Source organism: Lipophrys pholis (assembly GCF_963383615.2).
Source record: "Lipophrys pholis genome assembly, chromosome: 5".
NCBI classification, from domain to species: Eukaryota; Metazoa; Chordata; class Actinopteri; order Blenniiformes; family Blenniidae; genus Lipophrys; species Lipophrys pholis.
Window position 1 is genome coordinate 26044604 of NC_137628.1, and position 24917 is coordinate 26069520.

General features: G+C 40.7%; 3 protein-coding genes across 3 annotated transcripts; 2 read left to right on the top strand and 1 right to left on the bottom strand.

Moving 5' to 3' along the window:
- Positions 1-1571: 1571 nt before the first annotated feature.
- tapt1b (transmembrane anterior posterior transformation 1b) lies at positions 1572-12934 on the bottom strand. Its single transcript, XM_080463296.1, has 14 exons — positions 12716-12934; positions 10835-10965; positions 10619-10737; positions 9375-9537; positions 9138-9273; positions 8460-8557; positions 8303-8372; positions 8067-8147; positions 6709-6818; positions 5207-5266; positions 4283-4351; positions 4108-4184; positions 3837-4009; positions 1572-3594 (listed from the first exon to the last, which is right to left on the bottom strand). Exons 1-14 carry the CDS (start codon positions 12897-12899, stop codon positions 3341-3343), a joined length of 1725 nt encoding a protein of 574 aa, XP_080319422.1. The 5' UTR covers positions 12900-12934; the 3' UTR covers positions 1572-3340.
- A 1884-nt stretch (positions 12935-14818) lies between these two features.
- Positions 14819-17588, top strand: clrn2 (clarin 2). Its single transcript, XM_080463216.1, has 3 exons — positions 14819-15351; positions 16361-16540; positions 16780-17588. The coding sequence occupies exons 1-3, from the start codon at positions 15099-15101 to the stop codon at positions 17046-17048; spliced, it is 702 nt and encodes a 233-aa protein (XP_080319342.1). The 5' UTR covers positions 14819-15098; the 3' UTR covers positions 17049-17588.
- Positions 17589-19205: 1617 nt separating this feature from the next.
- On the top strand, positions 19206-24720 carry lap3 (leucine aminopeptidase 3). Its single transcript, XM_080464819.1, has 13 exons — positions 19206-19444; positions 19527-19633; positions 20956-21010; positions 21091-21196; positions 21275-21434; positions 21535-21699; positions 22523-22681; positions 22787-22911; positions 23022-23110; positions 23186-23288; positions 23893-23972; positions 24048-24160; positions 24281-24720. The coding sequence occupies exons 1-13, from the start codon at positions 19352-19354 to the stop codon at positions 24465-24467; spliced, it is 1542 nt and encodes a 513-aa protein (XP_080320945.1). The 5' UTR covers positions 19206-19351; the 3' UTR covers positions 24468-24720.
- The last annotated feature ends 197 nt before the right edge of the window (positions 24721-24917 follow it).

Genomic DNA, 24917 nt, shown 5'->3' on the forward strand with positions numbered 1-24917 from the left:
GCGGACATGCTGGCCAGCTGCTGAGCCTCGCGCCTCAATGGACCGTACCATGTGCTACTTCATGTGTGAGCACGTTAAAAGTTTTTTTTTTTTTTTTTTAAAGCATGAATTGTGAAACAATGAGCCGCCTGGGTAAAAGCATTTCCATCTCTCTATACACGCGCGCATAATCTGGATGTGACCCGAAATTAGGACAAACCATACAGCTGAGCTGTGTCCTTTCTAATCCTTCTACATTTGCAGATGTGCATTTTATGGATGCGCTGGTCCATCTTGTGTCTCTTTGATCATTAGTTAGATTTTAGAGAAAGCTTTATCGTCCTCTGGGCGACATTTACACTGCAACATTTAATTGTTTGTGCATCGCAATTTATCACAATTTAATTTCAGTTTGTTTTTTTCAATGATCACTTTGTATTCTTGTAGCTGTAATTTACCAAACTTTGGACACAGCGGTATGGATCTCTTCCAGTCAATGATATGTAACTGGGAAGTGGGAGGTCCCAATTTCCACCGGGTAAAATAGATCTAACTGGGAAATTCCCATTGGGAAAGAGATAGATGTCAGAAAGCTCCCAGAAGCAGGAGACTCAAGAAGGCAGCAGTAAGAGATGTAATCTTTACTACTCTTTTATATTATGTGAAAATAAGTCATAGAGTCATAGAGATAAATTCCATGTTTTCACTTGAGTGAAACAGGCTCATCCTTTGTATAAAGCTTCATAGCAACTGTCATAATAATTATTAGTTATATTAACATCAGAAGATAAAGTAACAGCTCTGCAGCAAATGTGCATAAATATAGGATTAAATAAATGAAAAAAATGGACGTATTACTCAAGCGTGGAATGTTGTTGGAGTCTTGCATGGTTCTCACACATATATATTCATATTTGCTGTTCTTTTTCATTTTGTTCCATAGTTGCTTCTTGGTTTCTTTGCGTTTAGAATTCCAGAGGATCAGACTAAATATTTCAAACGAGCTCCACATTAGCAGACGAGTACATACACTGATATCTGGGTCTGTAATGATATATAAACAGGAGCAACTATTTGGCATAAAGATGACAATCGATGGTTTAAACCACAATTTGTTACTTTATTTGTTTTAGCTGTGGTCTGGTCCAAACAGCTGATTCAAGGCTCTGAGGTTAGTCAGATAAATACCCTGGACTCGTGAAACGTTGGCAAACACAGAAAGGTCGAGTTCAAAAAAGGGGGGAAACCAACTCTCAGTTAAAAAGTAACCGAGTCGGCTGGATAAGTTGTGCAAGTCTTTCAAAAATGCTTTGAAGTCCGTCATATCAGGGTCTCGTATGTGAACTATGACAACACAACCATGGAGTTGTTGTATTCAAAACGAAATAAATTTATCAGAGCTGGACTGTCAGAGAGAAAAATCCCCCCTATGTGTGAATGAGTGCGCTGACAGATCCTCCCTCCTAACGTCTGCTCACGGGAACAGTGGGCTGCAGTGTTTCTCCCGTTAACAGAGGCCGCAGTGACTCCATTCACTGAAACATCCACCGCTGGTCCGGCGCTTTTCACGCTCACACAAATCACATCAGAAACAAGTTACAAAACAAAGTCTTGTTTTTATTCTCCTCACAATGTAAAGAGAGGCATTACACAGATGACGGGTGGTATAATAAAAAAATTAAATGTCCAAATTAAACAGAGAGCTTGTTTTTATATAATGACATCCAGGCACACGCTGCAAAATTACTCACAGTATACACACACACACACACACACACACACACACACACACACACACACACACACACACACACACACACACACACACACACACACACACACACACACACACACACACGATGCATTTACACTCATCATCCCTTCACAAGTACGCCGTTATTTATTTCACTTCTCTGACTTGGCTCCTGTCACGAGGATGTCCGACTTGGCTGTTGGTCGTGCCTCACAAGCATCAACCTCAACATTTAAAACAAACTAGGCATATTTTTAAAAATAAACACCTTGTAATTTTGTGAAAAACAAAAAAACAAAACTGTAAGTCAGTTGTTTCTGATTTCTGTAAGGTATAATAATAACAGGAATTATGGTCACGTCTAAGGATTGCTTTCCAAAAATCACATCCAGCAGCCGTCACCAAACAAACAAACATTAATTTGCAAACTTCAATCTGTTGGCCTCACTGGTTTCATGTTGTTCCAAGAACAGTTACATGGCGGCTCATCCTTTCAGCTGTATTTAAGCACTCAGATAACCCCTGACGTGGAGCGCATACATGACCTAGTTCTTGTCATTTTTGATCATTTTCTCCGTCAGTAAAGTGAAAAACTGCCGTATATGTTTACACTGATGCACAAAACCAAAATCTAAGTACCAGATCACAGTTTCGAACATTAAAAAATGCTTAATGCAAGGTGTTCCATTTATCTGTGGGCTACATGCTTGAATAATGAAACAAAAACTCCAAATTAAAAAAAAAAAAAAAAAAAAGAAACTTAAGTCTCAAAACTGTTCGTCCAGGGACGTCAAATAAAAATAAAAAGTAAAGCTTGCCTTGAGCAACAGGCACTGTCCTCTCAGTGCTTTAAAGTAACAAAAACATTTAGAGTCATACTGGGCTGAAACAATCAAACTCTCCCCAGTGTCTGAAAGAAAACGTCACCGGCCTGTAACGCAGCCCAACACGCATGTCAGAAAAACATTACCAATGAAACTTCTGCTAATCCGTGAGAGTAACTCAGTTCAGGTTCTCCCTAAAAGTGAATTTCAATTTAAATGTGTTCATGTGATCAGCAGTTGAACAGCACGTTGACTTAGAAAACATTTCTGATATTTGTTGTAAAAACTTCATTTCAAATATTAGTCCGTCAGACTTCTTGCAGTAAAAACAAAACGAAACAAAAAAACCTGTAGAAATTGACCAGACTGTAGTTTCTTAAAAACCTCTTCTCACTGTACACACTATTGTGCTTTCAATCACACCCGCACAGTCCAGCTGTAATGCCTCTCCGATCACACAGGATCTCACATGTCATGCGTCTCTCTTGAAGTATCTATCCTCTATTTGTTTTACCCCGTCGCCATGACGACAGCACCTCACGTCAGAGGCGACTCGGTGCGTCAGGCGCACACGGGACCAGCTGGAAACCTCGGATGTGGCTTCTGATGTTTAACAGCGTTGAGCCTTGGCTGGTATTGTCTGTAATAAATAAATAAATACTACAACTCGAGGGGTCCGGGCACAGGATGATGTTCGGTCTGAGCGTGCTCCGTGACCCGTGTGTGATCCCTGAACCAGGCTGAGTTGCCTCAACACTGCACTGACTGCTCCTTCCCGCTGACTTCAGTCTATCCGGTTGCCACAGATGGTGAAGCGGTCGATTTCAAGCAAGTCTTTCTTGGGTGTTCTGTGCGACACTCCTTCTCCTTCCAGTCCCGTGTCGGTGTTGATGATTTTGTCATCGTCCTCATCGTCCGGCGTCGTGATGAACGTGTCCGAGTCACTCTTGGGGAGCACGTTGGCAGCGCTGTCTGCCATGCTGGTGGGCTGAGCAACGTCTGATGCCAGCGGTACTCCTCCTCTGTCAGCTGTGGGTTCTGATGCCGAGAGAGAGTTGAGTTATTCACCGGAGAGAGATTTTCTAAAACATTTGTTTTCTGTCACCAATTAAACTCAAAGGCATCCCTTTGTACTGTGGATGGAAACCAAAGAACCCGAAGAAAACCCAAATGGAGCCCAACCACGAGTCATAAACAAATATATAATGTGTTTTATACATTTAGAAGAGGTAACTACAGTGGACAGGTAAGATGAGAGAGAGAAGGTGTGGCCGGGCTACCTTGCTGTGGTGCAGTATGAGCATGTTTGGTACGGTGAGCTCTGGAGTTCGCACGGCTGGAGACGACAGAAGGCGGAGGGTGGAAGAGCTTTTCTTCCATGTTGGCCGTTTTGACGAACATGCAGGATGTTCCCAGCAGAACAATACTGTTGAGCACCTTCAGGGTGATCATCCTGCACACGACGGTGAGACAGTGTGGATATGACAGATATAAGAGAAAAGGTCCAACAACAGACATTACGAATTACGCGGCCATCTGCTCAGTAATTACCCCAGGTAGAACAGCAGCACACACATAAAGGAGAGGGAACCCTGGATCTTCACTGAGCTGGTCACGACTCTGATCAGCTGCAGAAAGAAAGAGAAACATATCAATATCTTTAGAATGGACACACAATAGCATTAGTCCACGAGAAAACATGTTATCCTGGGAAAGAATGACTGACCAGCAGTGCTAAAGGAAGGGGGATGAATCCCATTCTTCTGGAAACTGAGTCACTGTAGTCTGTGTAAGCCTGGAAAAACGTTGAACATAGTTATGAGTCACAAGCAGCAGCAACCGCTCTGAATCTCTGAGATGTCAGTAAGTTCAGAACAATTCAAATTGTAACATCAAATCAATAAAGGCCTGTACCATTTTATTCATCACTGCAATAGATCACTCATTGCACATATTTAAACCATCATTTCTATTATCAAATGTTATGACACAATGGAAAATGATATTTAAAGAAAGGTAAAGTGACACGATGTGTCATGCTGTGTAATAATATAGCCACACGATTTGTCTTGGTGCTAATATGTTTTATATCTACAAATTATGCGGTCATGGTGGTAAAAGAAGGAATCAAACCGAAACCACAGCGGCTGTGACTTTAACACACTTTAGAAAATGACAAGTGTGCTTTTAATTTTCTCGTATTTCCCATAAATTATATGATAATACCAGAAAATTTCTGATGAAATTTTGTGTGTGCCTGCCGCTCGCTGACAATCAGTATCCCTCCATAATAGAGAGTGAAAGAGTATCAATACAGTACCAGTAAAAGTTAAAGAGTATCAATAAAGAACCAGTATTAGTCATTTTTTGCATTTTTTTGGGGAAACTGCTGAATCGTTAATAAAGTCACATCGCAATATTCCTGAATTATCTGAACATTTTGATGTGCTTTGCGTACGCGCTCTCAATGGCTTCGGACTAGTTAAGAGCTGAAAATCCGGCGTAGGCAAAAGAAAAATAAGATTAAAACTAAGCGGGGCCCGAGGATAGTAGTATTCGCGCCTCTCCTATTACAAAGGCAGGCACACATGTAAACAGTGTATATGAGCATGCATATCTGTAGGTCGATATTTGATCTGTTTTTACTCACATTTTTCTGACGACTGCTGACAAGGTCAAAGGCGAGGCTGGCTCTGTATTCTCCGTATACCTGGGAAACGACACGGTTCGAGTCAAAGAAGGAACTTTCTAAATGTCAAACAAACATTTGTTCAGTCTGTATTTAGTTATCTGTTGTGGTGACAGGAGATACAAGTTAAATGTCTGGTTAAAACCTCATAATTGGTGTGTATGCTATTTATTTACTACGAGGCATTAAGATAACTGGAGGCACAGCAGGGATTAGCGGCAGTAGATAAGCCTCATTCATAAAGTGGACGCGAGTTTTCAAATGTGGACTTGCACGGATTGAGAGCTGAGTGAACTCTAAAAAGGAGAGCGAGGTTCGTGTGATTAGGCGTGACCGTTCAGAGATAAAAGGGTTAATACTGTTCTGTGGGGTTACATAACTAGGAAGGAAGGAACAAGGAAGCTGAAGGGCAAGGCCACCCGGCAAGAGGAGGCGTAGAACTACTATGGTAAGGATGAAAAAAAGAGAAAACGACAGAGTTTAGTGACGGTGTCTTTTTTGAAACGTCAGAAGACTGGAAGTGCTGTGTGGGTTTGTGATAGCGTCATGCAGACGGGGAAACCTGGAAGTCTTTCATGGCTGCATTTGGCATGATGTCTATAAAACTCATCAGTCACTTCATTTTCTTTGGGTGTAAAAAGTAACTATCAAGCACTTTTACTTCATTCCCCTTTTTCAGTGGAAAAACTCTGTAGTATTTTATTTCAAGACGCATGCAGTGAAAACAGTTTAAAAAAGAACGAGCCTCCAAGAACAACAGAAAAGGAGAGAAATCACACACTTCCTTTGAGCCAAACAACGAGAGCATGCAGCTTTTGTTGAAGTAGTCCTGAGTAAATAATGTACGCAGTTTGATATTGGAAGATTTGGAGGTTCTTTGTTTGTCTGTCAATGATTTTACAAAGGAATTTTACGATGCATTTCATTTTCATGATTTGAAAAAGGGCCCTGGACCGACAGTAGGGGGATAGTGAAGCTCCATCCACATGATCAGGCAACATTGCAAAGTGAAATCTGAATAAAGAAAAGATGACAGAATCTGATGGGACTCTCGTCTTGTCATCTCTAATAGGTATACAGTATTTTCGGGAATTATTACTCAAGCCATGAAAACTTTGTGTGCAGATATTTGTGACTCTTACATTTCTGGTTTTGCACTAAAACTTATTGTGCTATTCTAATTAATTTCCACAACACTTTGAATACACAGGGTTCCAACAACCACAAATACATTTAATAGTTTTACCCTCCACCTATTTCTTTTTTTATCATGATTTCCTTCTGATTTCTCATGTTATTTGCTCCCTTCTGAAGGTCGCTGCCTGCATAAAGCTGCTCCCCACTCACGATCTGCTGATTTAGTCAAATGTATTAGTGTTGTTTCTAAGTGACTGTTCTATTAGGCATCAACCAGGTAAGAAACATCAACAAAGAACCAGAGAAGAAGATTAAAAATTACTCACATCAGCACTGATGTCATTGAATTTAGTGATGAAGGCATGTTTGACAACATCCACTGCAACTTCAGAGGCAATCACCATGACTACGTCCGGAAACAGCACCCACAAGTGGTCTGAAAACAACCATGTCAAAAAACAATCAATTATTTAATGCAATATAAAGTATACATGAAACAAGAGAGTTGTTGACGATGGCTTCTTAACACTGAAACGAGATGAGCTAATGTGGCTATGGAGGAGAACTGAACCGTGACATGCTCATAAACTAGGGCTGTACAATATACTATGATTTTATCCTGACCGTGGCATCAATACACATCATCAAAGAGTGACTGAGCTGCAATAAAGTACATTTCCTTGCAGGCACAACAACATTAATATCTTGGTGTCATAATAAAAACAAATGACAATACAAAGGTGAATTATCAACATCTGAAGCTGCTCTCATAAAAACATGAATGAACACACTGAGCAAGCGATTTGATAGTGATTTTGTATAAATATAAACTATTTAGGTAACGTCTAAAGAGGATTTATTGTTGGGGGTACAAATGGCAGAAGTGTCAGTCACAAATGCAGTAAGAGGTGAGTCAAGGTGAGCCTGGAACTAAAGTCACTTCTGCATTTACTATGAGAACGATGTCAGCTGCCAGATTCTCGATGGCAACTGAACGCATGTAATGGATGAGCATGACGTTCACATGTTAGTGTGACAAGTCTTCAAAAAGATAAAGAGCACATTTTTTCTTGGGCGACTGAGAATGACACTGTTGACACAAACAGAGAGGGACATTACAGTAGCCCTGAGGTGCAGAAACCTCTTGATATAATGCATATCTAAAGCTTCAGGAGTGTAAAAACCATCAGCATTTGGCCTATAACAAGCAGGAAGAAAGTGATATGGTTGCTTGAGTCAACCAGCAACATGTTTCTGATTATCGCGACATGGAGGTCATTTTGGTGGCCTTCAATGCAATGACAGGCTATTTGCTAGGACGGCTGTGATCCACTCCTGATTACCATAATGCAACAGACACGACTGTGTAAACTGATCATTATTCTTTCTTTTATAATCTATCTAAAGAAGAACTTGGCTCACTGAATGGTTTAATGATCGTGAAAGTTATGGGAACAACATGCCTTCAGTCAGCTGTGTCTGTGTGTGTGTGTGTGTGTGTGTGTGTGTGTGTGTGTGTGTGTGTGTGTGTGTGTGTGTGTGTGTGTGTGTGTGTGTGTGTGTGTGTGTGTGTGTGTGTGTGTGTGTGTGTGTGTGTGTGTGTGTGTGTGTGTGTGTGAATGAGCACGACAGCTACATCGGCTAGCTCTGTGTCACATTAGTGGCGCGGCACTGCATCCGTTACCTGGGTTCCATGAAAACTGCTCCATGTTTCTGAGGCAGACGATGAGCAAGAGGATGTAGTTGGTGAACCTCTCTTTTATGTCTGTGGGAAACAAACAAATCAATCCTGGATTAACCTACTTTGTGCTCACTGCAGCTGAGCTCCATTCCAGAAAATGTACCTTGTATTAACTCATCAGGGTGAAAAGGCCGAGGCCAGAAATGTCCAAAATCTTTGACATATCACTCGCCACTTACCGCTGTTGGACATCTGGAAAAGGTTGTTCTTTTCAAACTTCTTGAACACACTTCCTTTGATCTCAACAAACTGGAAAAAGACACAAAATAATCCTGACTAAACTCCCGAAACAGCACTTTTTTTAATAGCAATTAAACATTCAGGTGTTTTACTCACATTGTTTGACATCATTATGGTGAGTAGAGACTTGTTGTGGGAGTTGAAGGCTACATTGAGAGTTGTGGCTTGAACCATGATAAGAATGGCATGAAGAACTAGATGAACACAACTTAAGGAAAGTACAGAAGTACAATGAAATGACAACGGTCCTAAATTATAATCAGAAATGTTTTGGGCCATATTGAGAAAGTGAAGATTGTTGCATTTCATGCCAAAAACAGGCAAAAAAAAAATAAAATGAAGGTCATCTTTCCCAAGAAATATCATGATGAGCTTAAATATCCAAAAATATTTAGTTCACAATCTTAAAAGGTCAGAAAAATATCAGCAATATTGTTATAATCAGTGGAGAATTCAAATTGATTAAGATTTGCAATAACTGATAGCACCCTACCATTGTCATTCGATTAGATATTATCAGCTGTAAGACCCACAATTTACGTGAGCGGATTATCTGTCAGTTTTAAGACGACACTGGGACATAATCAACCCGCCACACAATATATTCAAGGTCACATTCAATGTTTTTTTTCTCTTTTTTGTAGTGTGCTATATAAATAATGCAAATAGGAACTTACAGGTTTGTTCATTCGTTGGTGACAAATAGGAAACGGACAGTGATGATGACGATGTGCGAAAAATTTGTCTAAATATAATTAATCTGTGTGAGGATACAGACGTAGAGCACAGCCATGAGGAAGTGAGGAATCACGCCTATGTGAGCCCTCTTCTTCTCTTTGGGCTCTGTCGCCGTCCAGTAAAGCGCGTCCAAGATGTCTTGGCCAAAAGATGAGAACAAGCGGTCTGCCACCTGACAACACAGCGAGGGAGGCAAGACAGGGGACAAGTGAGCAGGTGGCCGGTTTCACACTGTAATAGGTCTCCAAAGAGGAGGTACTCTCCCGAGTGTACCTCTAACATGTTGTAGATGATGTACAGTTTGATGACCGACTGTCCCCTGATGAGGTGGTACATCATGGAGTAATCCACGTAGCTCATCATCGAGTAACACAGCACCATGATGAAGCCTTTTAGCACGTCACACACCTGGGCAGGTTGCAGCAAGCGGGACCCACTGAAACACACACACACACACACATACACACAAAATCATCAGAGTGAGGTTGGTCAAAAAAAACAACAACCCACTGGTCTAACAGTCTGTTTAATCTGCACAAACTGAAAGAGTGCTGCCCCTCAGTGCATCATAACGGTACTGCACTGAGTTCAACTGAGGTTTGATTCCAAACATCTATCCAAAAGACTGAGGAACCACCAACAATATTTACTTTACAATGACGTCAGAATCGAGTGAAAGGGCAAATCCTTTGTTAGAAAAAAATTACATCCCGAGAATAACGTGTTTTTCTTTGATACTGTCATTTCATTTCATTTATTCGAATGGGACAGTGCGTTTTGACGAACAGACACCCAGTGCTGTAAATATGCCAGATTTAGCTCAGAGCTAATTTCCACCTGCAGTCCCATGGGGTAAAACCATACCACCAAGTGATCTTGTTTCTTGAGTTGACAAAACACATGATAAAGATACAAACAAGTAGGTGTAACGTGCATTTTCCCCATTTACTAATCTGGTAACAGATATTTAAATACCAGCATCTTTATATCAACCCACATGCAGTAACTCCATAGATCAGTGGTACTCAAATGTTTCACAGAGTGTATCACCTGAGAAAATATCGATCTCTCCAAGTATCTCCTTTACGGCTGGCCTGAACGTACAACAACCGAGGCTTATCCGGTCAGCTATTAACTTATTAATCAAATACTTATTTTAAAGAGGAATCTCATCTGTTTTATAGTATTTTGTTCTAAGTTTTGTAGATAATTTCCTATATTTTCAAATAAATTTGATTGGAAAAAAATAGATTTATGACTTGCCTCACACATCACTCGAGGGAGCTTGCATACATACCACAGTTTGAGAATCACAGCCGTAGCTCAACCTTTGCCATATAAACTAATCTCAATTCAAAAAGGGAAAATTTGTCAAACCCGTTTCAGGATAATACAATGAAAATATCTAGAAAAATTTACATTTTGTGACCACTCAAAATATTTTGCCTGTACTTGTGATCACTGAATTCTGATAATGTGGACAAGCGTGCATCCAGACGCCACAGTGTATTGGTTACCTGAGGCCACAACATGGCACAGTGAAGAGTCGTAGCAGCGCCAGAATCACTCTGAGGGGCAACAAGGTGAACACATAGAGAAAGGTATCCAGGCAGAGGAAGAAGCCGAAGGTCATCAACTAAAACGAGAGAAACACAATTTATTGAAGTATGTGATGATAGATAGCCTTTTTTCTTTTTTCTTTTTTTTTTACATAAAGCATCTTTTGCATTTACCTTTTCCAGCTCCTTCGGGATGCGGAGGCAGGTGTAGACCCTCTCCCTGCGCTCTGTGTATTTGGCTTCATTGTGTTCGAGGAAGTAGCCTCTGGTGAGCTCAGTGGTTATAAATCTGACCAGAGACAGGTCTACATACACACAAAAAAAAAATGAAATCAGTGAAAAGCCACAAAACAACACCTCAAACAATAATTGTTCTGAAGACTTTCTTTTCTCAAGTGCCAGATTAACCCATCTATCCTGTCACTGCCGAAGGGATTTGACGTGCACTGCTCATCACCACACGTTCTGGACCATTTATGGTATCTCGAAGCTTAAAGCCTACATACTTATCATTACTGTGGCCCACAGGATCTTTTTTTACTATGACTGTCCAAACACAGGTAAGATTTGGGAGCGACACAGACATGTAACATAAGCTCTTCAAATACACACAATAATATTGAATAATTGTGAGTTTGAAAGTTGAAATGATATGGGAAAGAAAGCAGAATCAGTCACTCAATCAAATTTTGAGAGCCAAAAAATTCCAGATAAATCAAGTAAATCTGGTTGTAAAAGAGTAATAGAAACTTCCCTTTCCAATGATATCACTGTTATTACTTAAGTTGGAGATTAACAGCAGCTGCTTACTGAAGCATTTCCACTGTAAAAGTTCACACGATCCACAAAATGTATGACACAGACTGAACGATATAACAGAAATGCAATCTATATGCTGCTTCAACAGGCCTCATTGTTCTGGGAAGGTTTCAGAAACACTTTGGGAATCCGACTGCAGGGATTTTCTCCCATTTAAGGCACAAGAGCATTAGTGAGGTGAGCCACGAGGTCTGACTCACAGCTGGACGTCCGCTTCAATCAAGGTGTTAACGTGTTGGAGGTCAGGATGCTGCAGTTTTGTCTGGAGTGCTTTCACATGCTCAAAGCAGATTGAATGCTTGACGTCATGTTCAATCTATCTGCTATTATTGTGCTGGTGTCCCTTTTCTATGCTCGGTTCATAATAACGCTCTGCTAAATCCATCGGTGCCAATGTTCAAACTCTGCAAGTGACAGTCCACGTAGTATTTTACAGTGTGCATTATGGAAACGACAAGTCTTGAGACAACTTGTGTGGGTCTAAACTTTCCATTATTCGTGCTGAAACCTCTGAAGTGCATGTCTGTCAGTGCCCCCTGCTTGTGAAAGGGTTAAACGAAAGTTGTTCATCAAGCAGCATTGTGGAAGGTGTAGTGCTCAGCTGACACATGGCTCAGATATAAGCAGGGATATGTCTGCCCCTGGTGCATTCATAGTCAGTTTATAAATAGAGAAATAAGACTGACGATGACAACTTAGCACGTGATACACATGCATAGGAATATCGGCAAGGGGCTGATTTACCAGGGACTATGTGTAATTTCCCAGCCGTCCCAGCAGTTATAACGTGTGCAGCAAGGAGAGGTTATGTTGTGACTGGGTTTGATCAGCCTGAGACAGTATGTACCCTCGGAGCAGTACTCCTGCTGGCGCTTGTGCCAAGAAAAAGCAGTTTGGAAAAGAAGCAAACTTGCGTGTTTTGCACTAAATCGCGATTTAAAACGCGTCATTGTTTACTTGCACACAGTTGTGGGGGAAACCCGCTGCTAGCTATGATCTGGATGCATGCAACATAAATTATCCACCTGACGTTACTTTAGTTTAGCTGGGCGCTGACCACACGGCAGCTGAGGTCGCAGCGGGGCACCGGAGGTGTGAGCAGACTGCACAACTACAGCGACGTTACAGTGTCCAAATAAAACCTTATCTCAGCCGTGAAGACAACCGTCACCCGAGCCGCTCGTAACGCTGTCAAACCGGGGGTCCGCGGCTGCCCCGGACCAGGCTAGCTCTCACCTGACAGGTTGCGTTTCCTCCCTTTCCTCTCCCCGTTTTTGTCGTTGAAGCCCAGCGTCTCCGTGACGCCGTCTTTCTCTTGGCTCTTGTCCGGTTTGGCGGCTCTTCTGTCCCTCTCCTTGCCCTCCTTCTCCTTCTCCTTCTCCTTCTCCTCACCCAGACCTGTCGACAGCGAGTCCGCCATCTTCGCCAAACGGTTTCAGCCAGCCGCCGCTGCCTGGGAAACTGCGTCACACCCTCTGACGTCACCACGCACCGCTGTTTCACCAACTGTCCAGCAGGTGTCGCCAAAGCTCTGGGAACGCGTTTAACTGTTTGAATTACTGGGTACGTGGAATACAGATTAGCGGTAATATAAACATGTTTGGAGTTGGAAACCATTATATATCATCATTATATAACGCTTTACACACATCCGACAAAACAATGTTTAAAATTAAACACCCAATGACAATTTAGAGTTACCATGTAACTTGACATGCATGTTTTTGACTGTACAAAGAGGCTGGAGTGGAGAAACATGAAATTATTTCACAACAAAAAGACTGGCCCTCGCTGTAAGGGAAGAGTGCTAATGACTACTGCCTGTGAGGCCTTGGTCAAACTTTCATTACCTTTGCCAACGAACGTTGGGCGACCAATGAAGTTGACCGAGAAGGACCTTCTTGGCCAACTCCTACGCCAACTTCTCCACCAACATATAACCTTCTCCTGTGTTTGTCTGCATATATTTATTCATTGGTTTGTATGTATGTATATATGTATTTGACCAACCTTTGGCAAAAACTACTCTCCCGAATTGCGTGATGTTTCCACCTGAGTTTTTAATATTTATCCAAACTCCATATGAGCTGAGTGTATGGGTTCTGGAAAGCATGTTTAAAAGTGTCAATTATTTTTCTGAAGATATTGTGTACATACCAACTGGAAGACATTGACTGAAGGATATGATTCGATATGATGATGAGCATTATTTGTATACAATCATTTGGCTCGGGTTCTTTGAAGTCTGGGGTTTTCCTATGATTACATTACACTACTCTCCTCATGGCCCATGACCTTTCCTTGACTAGTTGATTCAGTTTTTCTTATCCAATCCCTGAATTCTGTGAATGCATTGTGTAAATACTTTTGGAGCAGCAGTGTTGTGTAATGCACTTTTCCCATCAACCAAACAGACTTTTTGCTTTATTGCCAGGGCCTGTGTGGAGTTAGTATGTTGTTACACTCCCTGCAAGGTTTATTCTTCAGGCATTCCTCCCACAATTATGGACGAGCCCCCGGTGTTGGGGTGACCTGTCAAGGGTGTCTTTTGCCTTTTTGATTGGATGGATATAATGTTATACGACAACAACAAGAAAAGCAACAACAACAACAACAACAAGAGTATAAGGAGAATATTGTTATGACTCACCTTGTAATATGCACAAAGGGTTCCCAACATCATGTCCCGTTTGGTTTGCTTCAAATTGGATAAACGTTATTGCAAATGGACCATGCATTGAGAGAGATCATTATTCCAATATGTTGGTAACTGGAAACATGTTCATATTAACAAACAAGAACATGAAACATCCAGTATATGACATAATATATGTGCTTGACTGAGGACCTCAAGATTTGACTCCGTTTGGCTTCTTTAATTTAGAGACACAAAGTAGTTATAACATAACAAACATTTAAAAAAATATTATTGAGTACATTTTCAAAAAACAGCCCAAACAGCACAAGAACATATGAAAATAACAATCAAAGGCATTGCTATCTTGCATCACAATTTTTACACTCAGAGCAGGTAATGCCTATATGTCACCTAATTTGGGGTCTTTGGTGGCCTCTCTTGGAGGTCCCACACTCACAGTCTAGGATCCAGTCCTTTGGATGAACCTATTTATTTTGAATATTGTCACATTTGACCTTTAGGATCTGCACTATAATGAACCGCATCAGTCAATCTGACACAATTATGCATGCTTACATGATTTTACACCTCTAGTTGGCAGTAAGGTCACTAATTTGAAGATAAATATATGCACTGAAAGGCCAAGTTACAAAGGTTAATTCACTCAGTGAACAAAGAGGAGAGCAAGAGAGAGAGAGAGAGAGAGAAAGAGAGAGAGAGAGAGAGAGAGGGACGCGCGGCCCGGATAGGGTTTCTCCCGGTAAGGTATCTCTCTGACCGCCATAGATTCAGTTTCTCCTCCGGTGTGACTCCCACCTCAACGGATGCAGCCGCACACTGAGGAAAAACAAACATTCCGTCCAATGATGAAAACTTCTCCTTATTCAAACTTCAAATTGAGCACATGGTGATCATCGGGCGCACCCCGCGGCCTCTGCCGGGCGTCGAGTTGCCTCCGTCGGGCCACCATGGGCTCGTAAGATGCCTTCCCTGTGGAAACGGATCACGTTCTCGGCGGCCTCGGTGCTGTGCGTCGGCTCCGTGGCGCTCCTGATGGTCGCCCTGTCCACGGAGCGCTGGGTCAGTGGACGGATCCTGTGCAAAACCGCGGCGGAGCTGGTGAACGCGTCCCACCCGGAGCTGGACCAGTTCATCGGAGACATTTACTACGGATTGTTCCAGGGGGGGAAGACCAAGAAGTGCGGACTGGGAGACAGACGCTCCAAAATCTACAGTAAGATCAGTCAGGTGGAAACGCCACCTGTTGTTTACATGCGAACAATACAACATAAACAGATAAAGAAATCATAAGAAAATCTAAATATTTTGAATGTAACCCTTGGGACATTCATAATCTATTTCTAACGTGCCATATTCTCTAAACTTGGTACATTTCTCAATTTTCATTTTTATTTTTTTCTAATAATCCTGATATACCACCACCGTTTTACCATACAATATATAATCTGACCTAGAATTTAGTTATTAAAGTATAAAATGTGTGCTTGTTTAACTCTTTTTTGGTTCGGGAGAAGCAAGAACAAATGTGGAAGTTATCTAAATATTCTGACTTACTGTTCATTTCAATATATACAACAAAAAAATACAAGCGAACAGCACAAATAAGTGATATATATGAGTATAGTGTCAGATTTTAAAGCATCTGTTCTTTGAATCAGACAGAATGTTATGACTTGTGGCAAATCTTGTTTTTCAGATCAGTCATTGCGTAAACATCTGAAAAGGTCTTTTTTTCAATCTTTAGTCCATTTACAACTTTTGCAACAGGGTTGTTACCTTAAAGAAATAGAATGTGTGACTTTTGTACAGTTTACAAACCCCCCCTTTTTTGCTGGAATATTGGGGTTAAATGTATCTGGCCATGTACTATAAAGAGGTAAAGTGAGGAACTTGTTGAATTAATGAGCGTCTCAATTTTGTTCTTATACAAAAACAGAAAGGTTATTACTTTTTAATAAGTATTATTCAATTTGTTTTGGAAATCAATCCTGGAAGTTGTTTATAAAGTTCAGACTTTATATGAACTCGATTCAACATACAAAAGCACCTGTGAACTCGAAGCTACTATGCGTGCATGTAATACACACATTTTCAATAATAACAAACTACACAGAGGATATGATGTGGTGACTTCAGATCTATTTTTTTTTTTAACTCCTTTTCCATTAGCCTTGTATATTCCAGCTCACGGTGCTGACGATGTCTTTTCTTTGGCTCTTCAGTTTTTCCAAAGCTCGTGCGGACGTTGAACGGCGGCCTTCACATGATGGTGATCCTTTTCCTGCTGGCAGCTGTGGGTTTTGCGGTGGTCAGTCTGTCCTTCTGCATTTATAATGCTCGCAAAGTTCCCTACCAGAGCATCAAAGGGCACAAGGGCCTTTATCTGTGGAACTTCATCGCTGGTGCGTGAAAACGGTTTTATCTCTTTGAGCCTCCATTTCTGTCTGATGCTTCCACATTGCAAATTTTCCTCCTTTTCTTTTTGTGTTCTCACTCTTTCTTTATTGGTTTTTTAGTGGTTACTTCTTCTTTTATTTAAATTTTGAATGGATTACTCCATGACTGACTCCTCCTCCTCCTCCTCCTCCTCCTCCTCCTCCTCCTCCTCCTCCTCCTCCTCCTCCTCCTCCTGTGTTTTCAGCTCTTTTTGGTGCCCTGGGTGTCCTGTGTTTCCTGGCAGCAGTAAGGCACCACAGTCTGACCGATCGGGTAGCAAACTACAGGGAGAACCTCTTTGTCCTCGTTGTCCTGGAGGATGACCTGGACTGGTCTTTCTGGCTTGGCGTTGGCAGCATTGCGACTCACTTTGCCGTCTGTGGAGTTGTCGCCATGAGTCGGATCAAGCTTCCCAAACCAGAAATCAAAAAACCCGAAGAACCGACCATCTCCGCTCTGGACTTGCTGTACTGACAGGCAGCTGAGCATTGGTGTTGGTGTTTGTGTCACTGGTGGCACATGATGGATGACACTTTTTTATTTGTGGTATTTCAATAAATCACATTGAGGTTTATTGCAAAGTCTGTGAACTTACATTTTAGAAACTACATAGCTGAAAAAATAAGTTTGTACAATGACAAAATGATTAAAATTCATAAGGAAATTGAGGTGCAATTTCTAAGGAAAATGGAAGTTTTGCTTGGAAAAAAACAAACTGTTCTATTGTCACTTTTTAAGCAGCTGGTGATTTTATTTACTTTAAAAATTCATCTTAAATTTTGTTCTTCTGGCCAAAATTGAACCAAATATGAAATTGGCAATAGAGGTTCATTATTCAGGATGAGCAGACAAGCAAGAGATGATATATAAACAGATATAAACACATTTTTCATAGGTGAACATATACTGCACAACAGAATAATGGAGTATCGCTGAGTAATCTGCAAAAATGTGACATTTGAAATTTCAAAATGACCAAGCTGATAGGATGTGTTAGGACTGGGTATGCAAACTAAAAAAAAAAAAAAAAAACATTTGTGCATTCTTATAATCTTCAGATTAACAGTAAATGTTTGTTTGTGAATGTGGATTTATCCACAATAATGCTGTTTTGTCACAAAGCACTTTAGCAAGGAGTCACAGCACAGGACACAGATGAGATCCTGAAAGAGGGACACTGTGGAAGAATCCAACTCATCAGAACTAAATCCGAGTCTCGATGCTGTCATCATCTCTGCTCGTCTGAGGAGGCCGAGACCGAGTCACAAAACTCTGCTGTCTTGATGTTCACTACTCCAGAACACTGAGGGGGTCTGAACTTAATATGCATTCAGAACTATCAACGATTGACCCTTAAATACTCTTCTGTGGATAATCTGCCATTGCAAATCAATATGATGTTTAATGTTTCTATACATCTTATTACATTTTACACATGAATGTAATGACATATCACTTTGTGTCACAAATTCCAATGCAGTAAAGGTAAGTCAAGTTTCATTTTAAATTATACCGCTTCTTTTACGTATCTATTTTGCATGATTACCTTTGGATTGTTTAAAATAAATACATGTTGAGATTAAGGGATGCCAAGGTGATGCAGGAAAGACGTGTATGATTTTGAATGAATGGGGGTTGTAAGTTGACTGTGCTTATAGTCACACCTCTGTGTTTGCAGGACAATTATTTTATGCACGTTGAAAGAAAATCTCCTTGCAAAAAGTTTGAACATCACTGGATGTGTTTTCAGATCTGTAATACACTGAATTCTGTCACTGGCTATACATGGTTTCTTCTTTTTCTAAGGTACCCCCTGCAATTCTTAACTACTTGGGTTCACATGTGTCGCAAACTACTTGCTGTGTATATAAAAGACCTCAAGTGAGCATTCACTCACTGCAGGAATTTATATCTCCTTGTGTTTTATTAAACGCATGGAATGCCACAACCTGGCAGCTTTGACGTCTTTACATACTACAACATATATATTCATAATCATGAAAAATGACAGCATCAAACCACAACACAACACACACACAAACACACATTCACATTCACATCGTGAGGCATTCTGGAGGTCTACAGTTAACCTCACGAGCATGTTTTTGAGGGAGGAAACCCGAGTACCTGGACTTTCCTCACACATGGGAGAGCATGAAAACTCTAGCGTATACTAAATTAAGAAACTTTGGTATGAAGCTGGTATTGAATGACAGTAGAATCTAGATGATATATAACAATTTGCACATATATTAAATTTTAAGCATCTTACTGAAAAAAGTATCTCAATGGTTGTTCCTTAAGTATTCTATCAAATATTTGCAAAAAGATACATATATATATATTTAGGGCTTTGAAAAATGTAGCTTATTTTTTTGCGTTGTGTTGTTTTCTATATGAAAGTCACAGATATTTACTTGACCAACTGCGACTAGATAAAATGTATATTTTGTAAATTACGTGGACTGATAAAATGTTAGTGGGCCATCATATCTGCCAAAAGCTGGCACAAACATATTTGGTCTCAGTTAATATGTTGTCAGGAAACATTTGGTTGTGATTCTGATGAGAAATGTGTACAGACATTGCTTTTCCTCGGATCGCCGCTAGATGGCGACAACGACGCGTCTTGGCTGTTTGTCCGATGACGCAGTAAAAAAGCGACTCTTGTCGGGTCGTTTAGGATCGCATGTACACATGTGAGGTAAACGACCTTTGCATTTCTGTCTCCGTGGTTGTGTTTCTTGGGGGAGGTTTTGTATGTGCAGCCGGTGACAATGCTTCTTGTGAGGAGAGCCGTGCGGACTGCGGTGCGCACAAACCCGTGCAGGTCGTTTTCTGCCTCACAGCCTCACCTGGACCAGAGAAAAGTGAGTGTTTGGGAATGTTTCTGCAACGTTTTTCCTCTTAATAATAATCATCATCATAACGAACCACTCTGTGTTTATGCAGGGTTTAGTACTGGGAGTGTTTGAGAAGGAGGGAAGTCTCCATTTGACCGAGGCTGCTGCAGGTTTCGATCAGTCTCTGTCTGGAAAACTGTCAGAACTGCTGAAAATGTGAGTTTCTGCTGCCTTTTAACTGATGTCCTAATTATATAACCATTGACGAGCGGTTTTGTTAGAGCCCGATATGTAACAGCGACCCACATTGTCATAAAATATTGGAAAAACATTTAACAAGAATTTAATGTGATCTTAATATGTTTAATGCTTATACATTATTTAGTACTGATGATTGGAGAAAGAGATTACAGATTATAGTGAACAGAAGACTATAAATGACTTGGGCATCAGCAATAATGCATAAATACCATAAACTGTATATAGATATATGTAAAAAACAAATAGTCCAAACTTTTTTTTAAATTGTTTCACTGTTATTCAAATTAAAGGAGATCAAGTTCAAGTCCAAACCATAAATCAGTGACTCGCTTTATGTTGTAAAAAAAATTAATACACTATTAGGGGGAAAACATTTTTGCATGCCCCATAATGTAATATTGAAAGTTTTTGAGTTTTGAGCTCAGCATCTTGTTACATTATTGACCAGCTATTCCATTTTGGGTTTTATTCAATTATATTTTATCACAATTTGGTTTTGTTGTTATATTTTGAATTGTTGTTACATATCTGTTACAAGCCATAAGTGGCCACTCTAAATGAATTAGGCAACAAGTGAACACTTGGTATTCAAAAATGATGTGTGGGTCATGAGGAGTGTTCCCAGTCTGCAGTAGGGCTGGACGATATTAGAAAAACATCTAATTGTGATTTTTCTGACTGATATTGCGATTTTGATATGATTTGCAATGTTTCTTCAAATCAAGCCTCAGTGTAATATTCACCATGTACCGTAACAGATTTAAAACATATCGACATCATACCATCAAAACATTAAATGCTGTTTACTCTGACGCAAGGATGATTACTAAAAGGTAAGAATTGCTTCTAACATGTATGTATTATCAAGACACATGCAAGTACATTCTTAAAAGTCCTTGACAAACGGCAGTTATTATTAAAAGAGCTATCTTTGACTGTCTAAATTTAAAAAAAAAAAAAGAAAAAAAAGATTTGTGTTCAGTTTGAAAAGTTGAATTAAATACAAAATGATCCCCACAAAAAAAGAAAAAACATGTTAAATTGCTCATGAGAAAAACAAAATTCAACAATTTCAGAGGTCAATACCTACTAAAAACATAAAAGGAAATGCAGCCAGTAGACTAAATCCGACTCCCTTAAATATTTTTTCTTTAATTTCATGATGTGATTGAAGTATCTGCTTCTGTTTAAAATTTCACATTAGATGGTGTATCTGGAAAACTGTTTTTGAGAGTTTCTGCTCTGTTGAGCTGAGAAAACTCTTTTGTTTCCTGCAGCTCTGGACCTGCACTAAAGAAAGGCAGAAGCAGAATATTCTATGGAATCCACAAGGTAACGGCATGTCATGTAAGCTCTTTAAACCTTGTTGTTCAACAATTTTATAAGTCACCTCTTCTGCGTGTCGTGTCCAGGACTTCCCTTGTGTGGCAGTTGTAGGTTTGGGAAAGAACGATGCAGGCGTTTGTGGAGCAGAGAACTGGGACATCAGCAAGGAGAACATCAGACAGGCCGTGTCAGGTTAGACACATGCCTTCACTATGCGTACATGTACGTGTTGAGATGGCGCCTTGCTGATGTATATTTGTGTTTGTTCAGCTGGCTGCCGTTTACTTCAGGACCTGGAGGTGAACCATGTGGAGGTCGACGGCTGCGGAGACGCCCAGTCGGCTGCGGAAGGCGCCATCCTGGGTTTGTTTCAGTACGACCAACTCAAATCCAAGAAGAAGACTAAAGTAACCACACAGCTTCATGGAAGGTAGACCCAACAAATCAAGCTTCACTGAATATCACGTTTTTCACTTGTTGGTCAATTCTGATTCCCAACGTACAGCTGTCATGTCCACATGTGTTATTAGTGCCGACTCACGTGGGTGGGAGAAAGGCGTTACATATGCAGAAGGCCAGAATTTGGCTCGGCTCCTCATGGAGGCTCCAGCCAATCACGTCACTCCGACTGCTTTTGCTCGCACCATTGAGGAGAAACTGGCGGCACATGCTGAACGAGTCACAATAAATAAGAGGTTTGTGTATCACTCAAACACGGACTCAATCCACTGTTGAAGCATTTTTACAGGCAACTGACAAGCTTCCACCATCCCAGTTTATAGTTACTTTCTTTTTACAGTCACTCAGATTTGAGATTTTGTCAGGTTTTTTTCGGTCTTTGTCGTCTTCCATTCGAGGTCTCCTCGTCACGTCCATCTGGGATTAACCCGGGACCGGCTCGGACAGGATGTCTGAGCTTCTAGCTTTTCACACTGCCACCACACAACCCCACATGGACGAAGCAGGAAAGAAGATGGAAGAATGTTTTTTATGTGACTCTGATTGGACACAAAACAATTTTTCTAAACTGAAAACAGGACATGCTATATCATTTGAGTTCATTCGCAGAAAAAGTAAAAGCCCAGAAAGAAAGTTAAGTTAAAAAAAAAGACATAAAAAAGTGTCATTATTTAATTAAAAATAACTGTACAAACGTTTTTGAACATATGATTGTGGAGAAAGTTAAATTTTTACATAAGTAATATTATCTTATGACTTTAAAGTGAATAGTTTCACATTCTGGTCAGAATTTACTCCCATCAACTAAGTTTCATGAGTTTAATTGTGTCTGAAAGAGATTATGTCCTTACAAACGCAGCAGGCAAAAACAAAAGTAGTTCAAATAGTGCCGTACCCATCCAACTGTGATAGGGGAGGTAATAGAACACGGTTATATGTACTGGGGATGGTGAGTCGCAAACTACCAAAGAAAGTTATGTCAGAAGTCACAATTCAAAAACTTTGAGAGCTTCTGCAATAAATGAGGGTTTGTGTATTTATTTTTAATTTTTTTGTCAGATCGCAGGCTTGGATTGAGGAGCAGCAGATGGGAGCTTTCCTCAGTGTGTCCAAAGGCTCAGAGGAGCCCCCTGTCTTCCTGGAGCTGCATTACAAGGGTTCATCTGACAGTAAGCAGCCGCCACTGCTCCTCGTGGGCAAGGGCATCACATTTGACAGGTAATACGAACTCCAGTCATCAGTTATAAATCTGATGCAGTATGTCTCACCTTTTTTACACTATAAAGTGCTGTAACTGTGGACCCCCCCCCCCTGTGTATGTAGTGGTGGGATTTCACTGAAGCCTTCACCTTCTATGGATGCAATGAGAGCTGATATGGGCGGTGCGGCGACTGTGTGTGCATCCATCGTTACTGCTGCCGCTCTCAAACTTCCAATTAACATTATTGGTGAGCTACAACACAAACGTGTATCCTGTCACATGTGAGACACAAGAGGGTGTTTTTAAAAAAAAAAATGTGTGTGTGTGTGGGGGGGGGTTCTTCTATTATTTAATCAGGTCTGGCCCCGCTGTGTGAGAACATGCCCAGTGGAAAAGCTACAAAACCAGGAGATGTTGTAACGGCCAAGAATGGTAAAACAATTCAGGTGGGTGGACCACTGAACCTACCTGTGTGTGAATGTAATGTGTGTGTACAGATGTTTGACTGTTGTTATCTTCAGGTTGATAACACAGATGCAGAGGGCCGACTGATCCTCGCTGATGCACTCTGTTACGGACACACCTTCAACCCCAGAGCCATCGTCAATGTCGCTACACTAACAGGTGGGATTTGTGTTGATCTTGCATACAGCACAGCTGATCTCCATTGAGCTGCACCAGCAAAATGAGAAAAGACAAGAAGCTTAATTTACTGCAAAGATGTACAAGTACATTTGGAAACGGCTTGCTTTCGACAAAACCTTGTAATGCAATATTTGAAATTTGCTTTGCAAAAGTGTTGTTCATGTTTTTAGTGCTGTCAATCAATTTTAAGTTCTTTTTAATTATTTGCACAATTCTCTGTAATTATCGCCCGGCAAAAAAAGAACGGAAAAAAACAAAACTGCATTAATTACATAACATTTTTTTTATCACGGTTAAATGTTTCAAATCAATTGATTAAATAAATGTGTTATTTTTGACAGCACTGAATATTTTATGTCTCATCATAGGATCTTAAAGTCAGTCATTTGGACTTTGACAGACGATTATGAGTTACTAGTCCTGTATGGACACAGGCTGGATCATTAGATGATTGTATATATGCAATCAAAGCACAGCAGGCAATATATACAATATCTAGGTTGAAATTACGAGACAACTCAACATGAACAAATAAAAGTTATGATGACCAAACACTAAAAGATATGGCTTCATCTCTCTCCAGGTGCGATTGATGTGGCTCTCGGCTCTGCAGCAGCAGGAGTGTTTACAAACTCTGACTGGCTGTGGGAGCAGCTGCACAAGGTACTGCGCATACGCCGTAATTACAGTGTCTCATTGTTTCGGCTCATCTGTTGACAGGAGTGTGTGTGTGTGTAGGCTAGTGTTGTGACAGGTGACAGAGTGTGGCGGATGCCTCTGTTCGAGCACTACACCAATCAAGTGACTGACAGCCAGCTGGCCGACCTCAACAACATCGGCAAATATAGTCGGTACGTATTTCCCCGTGCACAGTGATCCCCGCAGCTCTTACATGAGATCCAGTGGGGACTTTAAGAGGTTCTGTGTTGCTGTTTTGCTTTTGACCGTTGTGTCTGTTGATGTTTTTGTAGTTCTGGTGGTGCGTGCACAGCAGCTGCTTTCCTCAGGGAGTTTGTTACTTCTTCCCACTGGGCTCACCTGGACATCGCCGGCGTGATGAGTAACAAAGATGAAGTTCCCTACCTGAGGAAAGGCATGTCTGGTAGACCAACACGGACGCTGGTGGAGTTTGCGGCCAATTTGGCTCATAGTGGCTGATCACACACTTTCAAGATTGTACGAAACTTCAACAGTCATCTTTCTACTGAAACACGGACAGCGGGTCTGCAATGAATCAGTCATAGATTTAATAAATTGAAAACTTAGGCTCTGCAAGATATTTTTAGGTATCGTTGTTTTGCAAATTTCTTTAAAATTTGTGAACCAATGTTTCTATGTGGAAACTCCAGTCATTTCTACATCATATTTTAAACTTCAGTTGGCAAATAAAGTCTTGTGAAAGTATGATCTGGTGTGATTGTTATATGTTTGTCATTACGTCATCTTTGTAAACAACATTGTCAAAGGTTTGCAGCCATAAAACTGGAGCAATGTCTACATATTTTGAACGTTTGCACAAGCTTTTGCTGTGTGCTTGTTGGGATTTAGCCGTAGCAGCACCTTTTGGAGTTTACATAAACCCAGAAGTGATGACACGGAGCTGCAAAG

Excerpts from the sequence above, each read along its gene's own strand:
- tapt1b (XM_080463296.1), bottom strand. The coding sequence starts at position 12,899 with ATGGCGGACTCGCTGTCGACAGGTCTGGGTGAGGAGAAGGAGAAGGAG. Across the intron at positions 9,538-10,618 it reads GTGCCATGTTGTGGCCTCAG|TGGGTCCCGCTTGCTGCAAC; the intron begins GTAACCAATACA and ends TGTGTGTTTCAG. Across the intron at positions 8,373-8,459 it reads CCATAATGATGTCAAACAAT|TTTGTTGAGATCAAAGGAAG; the intron begins GTGAGTAAAACA and ends GTCTTTTTCCAG.
- clrn2 (XM_080463216.1), top strand. The coding sequence starts at position 15,099 with ATGCCTTCCCTGTGGAAACGGATCACGTTCTCGGCGGCCTCGGTGCTG. Across the intron at positions 15,352-16,360 it reads CAGACGCTCCAAAATCTACA|TTTTTCCAAAGCTCGTGCGG; the intron begins GTAAGATCAGTC and ends TTGGCTCTTCAG. Across the intron at positions 16,541-16,779 it reads TCTGTGGAACTTCATCGCTG|CTCTTTTTGGTGCCCTGGGT; the intron begins GTGCGTGAAAAC and ends CTGTGTTTTCAG.
- lap3 (XM_080464819.1), top strand. The coding sequence starts at position 19,352 with ATGCTTCTTGTGAGGAGAGCCGTGCGGACTGCGGTGCGCACAAACCCG. Across the intron at positions 21,435-21,534 it reads ACCACACAGCTTCATGGAAG|TGCCGACTCACGTGGGTGGG; the intron begins GTAGACCCAACA and ends ATGTGTTATTAG. Across the intron at positions 24,161-24,280 it reads AACATCGGCAAATATAGTCG|TTCTGGTGGTGCGTGCACAG; the intron begins GTACGTATTTCC and ends ATGTTTTTGTAG.